At 44.0% G+C, this 7245-nt stretch overlaps 1 protein-coding gene across 1 annotated transcript; it reads left to right on the forward strand.

Annotated features, from left to right (window-relative positions):
* Positions 1-552: 552 nt before the first annotated feature.
* Positions 553-4332, forward strand: LOC100650466. The gene is made up of 7 exons (XM_003402595.4): positions 553-738; positions 871-974; positions 1088-1180; positions 1250-1384; positions 2734-2848; positions 3208-3436; positions 4131-4332. Exons 1-7 carry the CDS (start codon positions 625-627, stop codon positions 4286-4288), a joined length of 948 nt encoding a protein of 315 aa, XP_003402643.3. The 5' UTR covers positions 553-624; the 3' UTR covers positions 4289-4332.
* Positions 4333-7245: the final 2913 nt, after the last annotated feature.

Consider the following 7245-nt stretch of genomic DNA (forward strand, 5'->3'; position numbering starts at 1 on the left):
AGATTTTAACCAAAGACCGTACAGAGAAAATATGATAAACTTTTCTTCCTATCGTTAACAAACTTCTCAAGTTGCAGCTTAAAATTGTAAAATGTCTATCGTTTTCTGAAATCTGTAGTTACGATAATACGATGACTTTACGACACAAGGATAGAACGAAAGGCTACAAATTCACAGGGTTTGCGACTAATCGAGAATTTCGAGGTATTCGTTGAAACGCGGCCGAATTACGTGCTATTTTTCATTTGTCCTGGTCGCATGACGTTCTTGCATTTCGAAGGCGATTCTCAGACGGACATGTCGCGTCCAAATTAAGGGTTAGACACGGAAGAAAGTTCCGCGCTGGTAAATTACATCAGTGGCCCAATTCCTCGAGCTTCCTCTTTCCTTCTTCTCCTTCGTTTTCAAATCCATACATCGCACGGATCGTTGGATTAATTAAACCTGAATTTAATTAAACAACCTGCAACGCGCCGCTGAGAGTCAAGCGTTAAATAAACAAAGGTCGGGGTGCAAGGATTCGAAAGAGGCAGTGGGAAAGAAAATCGTAATCGAGGCCAACCGCGTGTTCCTGACTAAGGAAATTGATAGTGAACCAGGGAACGAAGTTGGAAGATCGCAAACATGCTGACCGACAGGATAAAATACGCCATGGACCATTTGTCCCACAAACAACACATTTCTCTATTGGCACGACCTAATTGGAGAAGAACGCAAACAAGGAACGCGCATATTTTGGTGAGTATCGCTCTGCATTTTCTCCATCGAGGCGATCAATGTCGAGAAGAACTCAAACAAAGAACTCGCATACTCCGGTGAGTATATCTGCTGGCTTTTTCCTACGATCGGGTAACGTCGTATTTTTATCAGGCGAATCCTTACGGCATTCGGCGAACAGCGTTGAAAGGACGAGCATCGAAAAGAATCAAAGCGATGGCGCGGCCGAAACACGTTATCAAAAAATACGATCCAACGTGAGTAATTATGCGTTCACGCGATACGTATCCACGAGGATCGATACGGTCCGCTCGGTTCTTTCAAAGCTAGCAGAGACGTAGTTGCAAACTGGTTTCTCGTCTATCCATAGAAGAGCACTACCACCGTATCCGCGAATCCATCCGAAAACGCTCGCGGCTAAACCCACGAAACGCATCCACGACTTGGCGTTGCCTACAAAGAGGTGATCTTCTTTCCGCGAGACAAGCCGGAACCTCGAAGAGAATTAACGAATTGCTCGTTCCCCGATCAGATTGCTGTTGGCGAACATGAGATTTCCCACTAGCAGCGGCAACATAGCCGAGACGCTATGGAAGGTTCAGAAATCGCGCTACCGGAAATATCGATTCTTCTGCAACGCCAGACAGCAGCGCGAGATGAAGAAGAAGTGAGTTAGACAGGCACATTTATCTAAACGTTGACTACGTTCTTGAAAGTGATATACAGTAGCTCGCCAGACTATTCAGACACGTACCTGCCACGGAATATTTTGCAGAATGTATTAAGCATATTGTACGAAACTTTTTGAAATTTCATTAGCACTGGAACGAGACAACGAATATTTTCCGTATACGTTTACGAATTGATTTCAAATTTTTTCGATACAATCGTGAATTTTACCCGAGCAATCGTGTTCCGTTACAGCGCTAACGAAATTTCGAAAAGTTTCGTAATACGCGCATAATATGTTCGTAAAAATTTCCTGTAACAAGCGTTGAAATACTTTTTTTTCGAAACGAGGTTCCAGCAATCTCACGATCTTCGGTGTATCCTATTGTAGATCGTTTCTAACTGTCGCGAAAAATTGCGAATTTGAATCATCGATCAATTTTACGATCTCGCTTCGATCAAGTATACGTATTTTGCATCGCGAGGAGGAAGCAGCTGCACGACTGTTCGTCGCGAAACGAAAGAATGACATGGCCTTGCAAATGACATCGAGAGAACGTCGACTGCAAGCGTCACGGGGAATGACGCGTAATCGGATTGTCCTTCGAACGTTTCACTCTCGCAAATGCGATCTCGTAAAGTCGGATTTGGATATCGAGCAAGGTCGTTTCCTTTCTCGCGCCCAACGAAGACAGGATCCTCGTTTGTCCGCTAACGCCGTACTCCAGCGTAATTCGCGTCTCGCGTAACGTAGCAAGTTCACGAATGCAATTATCTACTTTCGAGGCGGTCTACTCTTTGATCAACTTTTCCCTTCTTGGGATTAAAGCGGTAAATTGGAGGTTGCGGGAAACGGAAAAAGTTGGCGAACGATTCGGTATCGCTGTTGGAACGATGGGAAATCATCGACGTGCCACGAGAATTTATCTTCCCTCTTTTTTTCCTCTGGACATCGCACGAGGTTTAACGAGAAACCAGATATTGGCTTTCCACTTTCCATGTCGACTTTCCTGGGATACCTAACGTTACCATTAAACTTGGCGCGCAACTCGTGAACAGTTAGCAGACACGAGTACCCTAGATGTAATTATTAATAGTGCCCAAGGGTGTGCCGAAATTCACCAAACAAGTAGAAGCGCATGTTGCTTCCTCCTCCTCTCGGCTCCTTCACACCCTGCTCTTTCATTTTCCCGTTATTCCCGATACCGAGCGAAAACTATCCGCACGATGCGATAATTGCGCAACAGAGAGGAACCTGTTTCTCGTTGCTCGTTCCTGGGAATAGCCTAAATTTCATCCTGGTTTTCAATTTCACTTTTTACCTGGTCTCAATTTACCGGATCGCAGGCAAAAAATAATGGCGAAATTGCGCCGAGTGATCAAGCCGGAAGAATGGGATCAGCACATGGAGTTGTTGGAGATACTGGCTGCTCCTAAAGTTCCGCCCAGGCCTAGATTGCCTGTAAGAGCGTTACCAAGTTAGCGTAATTTAAAAGGAAATCACCGAGTCGAGAGACGAAGTTTTCCAAGTTATATACCGGTGGAACGAGGCGGAAACGAAAATGGTCGTCGATCGACGTACGCAGATCCTTCGACGCGGCGTGCCTTGTCGTTTGATAAACGACAGATTCCACCGGTGTTGCCGGTGAAAACGTCGATGAAACGTAACGGGGACACGAAAGGGACGGGGAGAAAAACGAGCGTTCGTCGTTGCGCTCGTCATACAGTAGAAACCGAGTAGAAACCAAGTAGAAAGAGACGCGGTAACAAAGGTTCGTTTCGACGACAGAGATCGATACACAGAGTAACGGTGAATTGCAGGGTAAAAAGAAAAAATGGAGGCCGGTCAACATGCGGAGGATCGAAGAATTGTCGACGCCGCCAGTGAGAGAGGTACCGCCGCCCAAGGACCCATCCGAAGTACCAAGAAGCGCTCTCACCTACAGGATCACGAAACGTCTCCAGAAGATTGCATACCCGAAGACAGTACCGGAGATTATACCGCCACGGATCCTCGGCAAGGTTTCCCCGGGCGCGTTGAGGGCCGTAGGTACGCGCTAGAATAGCTCGGCTTTCCTTTCTTCTCTCGGATTTTTCTTTCGTCGAACTTACCACTCAGCGGACTCGTCGTTGGTTCTACCAAGGGATTTTCCAGCGTCAGAAATCGTTCGCGTGCTTACTTAAGGAAGTTAGCGCAGAAAATGGGCAAGTTGAAAATTCCGTTGTACGTATAAACGGAGGAGCGCGGCGAATCGAAACGCACGCTGAATGTCGGCAAGTTTGAGAGAAATTTAACCGATCCTGGTCCGAGATTCGGTTTAATTTCTCTCTCGTATTTCGAGTCAGCGCGGTTTCGCGAACCGTGAAACGGCGAAGAGTAATTAAAACGATGTTTTCCACGATTAAACGGCCGAACGAATATGCGATGTTTCACCAGCCAAGTCGTCCGCTTTCGAATAAAGAGAGATCACTTCCCCTCGACGAGGCACGAGCCACGACCGTTTGCTTGGCAAATGTAAATTTCCTTCGAAATTTCCTCATTAGCAGGCGACTACGTTTCCGCGAGATAAGTTTGCGGACCTAATTCTTTGCGTTAGCCAATTAGCCGGTGCGTCCGACTAAACGGCCTTTTCTCTACTGCTAGCGTTCCGCCGTCACTGCTGAATTAATTCTCTTCCGTGCCATTTGTTCGCCTTAAGTGCGAGCGTTAGAGGCGACAGGATGCATGGTGTTTAATTTTGCAGCTACCCCGAGGACGATAATCCTGGCGAAGCCGGTTGAACGGCCAGCAGGGATGGAGACGGATCTTCGAGAAGACGCTTTCACGGTCTCGCCGATGGCCTTAAAAGCCAAGTGCTCTAGGCGGCTAAAATTTTTAGCCCGTCCCAAGAGAAGGAGATAAACTCTGAATTAACACCGATCGCAATTGTGGAACAATAGCGCGTAACTTTCGTCCCCTACCATAACGTCACTTGTCACCGTACATTGTCCCTTATGCCGAATATAGAAAACGTTAGAAGTTTACTATTCTCTTGTACGTGTGTAACGCGTACTCTTGTTTCGAGTACTGTTTGTTTCCTTCGAATACGTTCGTGAGCCATAGGACGTAAAACTATCCCATGCTAAGTATTCGAACATTTTCCTCAGCCACCGTATGACCTTAACCCTTTGTACTCTGAATTTTATTTCAATTTCGTTACCAGCAGCTGCCAACCCTTTTAAGTGTTTTATTTGAAATTTACTTTCTAACTAAACTAAATAATAACTAAAAAATAAGACAATTTAACTAAATAAAGGAAGAAAGAAATTCACTTAAATACCAGTTTTATTCACACTATTGTTGTATTTTGTAATTTTTAAGTGTATGATATATCTTGAAACAATTTCCAGTATGCAATACTGGTTTTCTTTCACGTTTCATAAAAAAAGGTGGACATGAAAGAACGTGGAGTGGGCTCGAGAAAAGAGCTCCTGAGATAAAAACTGATGTCGAGTCACACTCGACATAGAAGTGCAAAGGGTTAATGGACCACGCATCGACTGAACGACGTATCAACGTATCCCATCGGTAGTCAGCGTTTCGAGAAACAATGGTCCTACCCGGATAACTACAACGACACGAGTGTCTAATTTATGTTTGGAAATTATTTGACGTTTCACGCACCATCGATTCGAGGAGCTTCTTCGCGAACAACGTTCGCCATAGAGACCCGTAGGGAACTCGTTATCCTTCGAATTGAACCGAAACGAGAGAGGGAAACCGTGTTGCCAATCTCAGCCTCTGATTGCCATCGCGAAGTCAAAGTTCCAGCATGTACTGGCGAATTAATATGTGCTTGACTGTTTCACCGGTGAGCAACGCTGGAAACTGTTATAATCGCACTGTTACGGAAATTCCGTCAGCGTTGCGCGTCTGTCTACCGCGGATCACTTAATTCCCCGAGTAACTAGTCCTGCTTCGCGAACTAGTTAATAGGATTCGAGACGTAGAATTTACACGAGAAATCCAAATACCATGATTACCGCGTTCTACTTGGGCTGACGTTTCATTTCTAAAGTCAGCGACAACTACGAAGACTGCAGGGAAAAACGGAATAAGTTTCTCTATTTTCCACAGAGCAGCGATTTCGAAATTCCATCGATTCCCTCGTCCAAAATGGTCCTTACGTTTCACCTTTTTGTTTTTCCACCCTGTCGATTTAAAAGATATTGTTTGTCGTATCATATTGAAATATCACTTGTCCCAGCGGTTATACCTTTTCGTAGTCTACAAATTTCGAAGAAGGAAGTACGAACATCGAATGAAAATCAGGCTATCGCGTACCAATAAGTATTGCTCTTTGGTTACGAAAAAAGAAGAAAAAACAAACATGAAAATTAAGAAAAATATAGCTGTCGTACACCTCTTTTTCCCTGTGATGTTCGTGCGATGCCTTGGGACGATTTCTGCTCTTTTATTGCAAGAAAGATGGAGGATAATAAAATAAAAGAGAAATACGTCTCGCGAAGACACAGCGAACGAAGAAGCGTGAAATAATGGGCAGGAGTGTTCAATAGTCGTGTAAAAATGTTGAAGATGCCAGAGGAAAAGAATACAATGGGGATTCTATAGCGACAGTTAGTGTGTTTACACCGGATCGATGTCTCGCGGTACATCGACGGCAACGATGTTCGATACGTGTCACGTATTCCGTACGGACGGACGTCCCGTGCTCGATAGAAATTCGATAGAAATTCGATAGAAATTCGATGGAAAGGAGTCCGAACGTGTGGAACTTCTCTCGTCGACCGAGCCACCGATCGCTTCCACTCGCTGCAACGATTTTGTAAATAGAAGGCTGGTTCTGGCTTTTTGTTCTCGTTGTACGGAAGCACCGTCCCCTCTGCTGGGCAAATTTGTTCCATTTTCATGCGGACTCGTTAGGAACGACATTCTTTTTTCAACCGACGGGAAACACGGAGCGGGAAGGTTGTTCAGGAAAGGTCTTCGTTTCCAAGGGAGAAACGAACAACGTCGATATTCTCTTTAGTCGAAATTAAAGGTATAAAACGCGACTCGAGATTCTTTCTTATACCATTCGGTTACTATCTTTAATAAAATAAAATCGAATGTTTAAAAACTGTTGCATGTAACGTAAAAGTATGAAAAGAGAAGAATGGGTGTATGGAGCTTTGTGATGTTTTCACTCAAAAACAAAAAATTGTAAAGGGAAACATAGGAATGGATACTCGGTTGCCAATATGCAGGTTAAATGGAGAAAATAAGAATACGTCGGTAGAAGCGAAACGATGCGTACAGTACGATCAAAACTAGCTGCATTTTGTAGAAATGCCATTGAATATTGTGGATTTCCTAGAGGTATGATGACTCCATTGATCCCTAACAATCGGTTCAGCCAAACAAAAATTAATAACGAAGCCGAAGATAAAGAGCTTTCTGATGTAGCAAACTGACCTACTTTTATAGCCGTAAAATCGATATTACATTCGCAGCAACCTAATAAATTACCAAGAGTAAATCGATTAGACATTACGCATAATCCTACCGGATGATGATGCTTTAGTATCAATCTATTTAGTATCAAATTCATCGAAACAAGGTTATAGAAACAAGTTTGCCCAAACTAATTACTCTAATAAATAAATAACCAAGTCGTCTTCCTTCTTTCGAACGATTGAGAACAGAGATCGAGTTCTACAAGAATGGTTCGCTTCATTTCCACGAGAAAAATGTAGCCACGTTGATTTTCTTTTCAGTTTAAATTAAAGTTGTTCTGGAGAGCAGAAACCGAACGAATGAAATGGCTCGTAAAATTTCCTCGACCATCGTGAAGATAAATGGATTGTCTCTGCATCGTA

The sequence above is a fragment of the Bombus terrestris genome, chromosome 2 (assembly GCF_910591885.1).
Source record: "Bombus terrestris chromosome 2, iyBomTerr1.2, whole genome shotgun sequence".
In the NCBI taxonomy this organism is placed as follows: domain Eukaryota; kingdom Metazoa; phylum Arthropoda; class Insecta; order Hymenoptera; family Apidae; genus Bombus; species Bombus terrestris.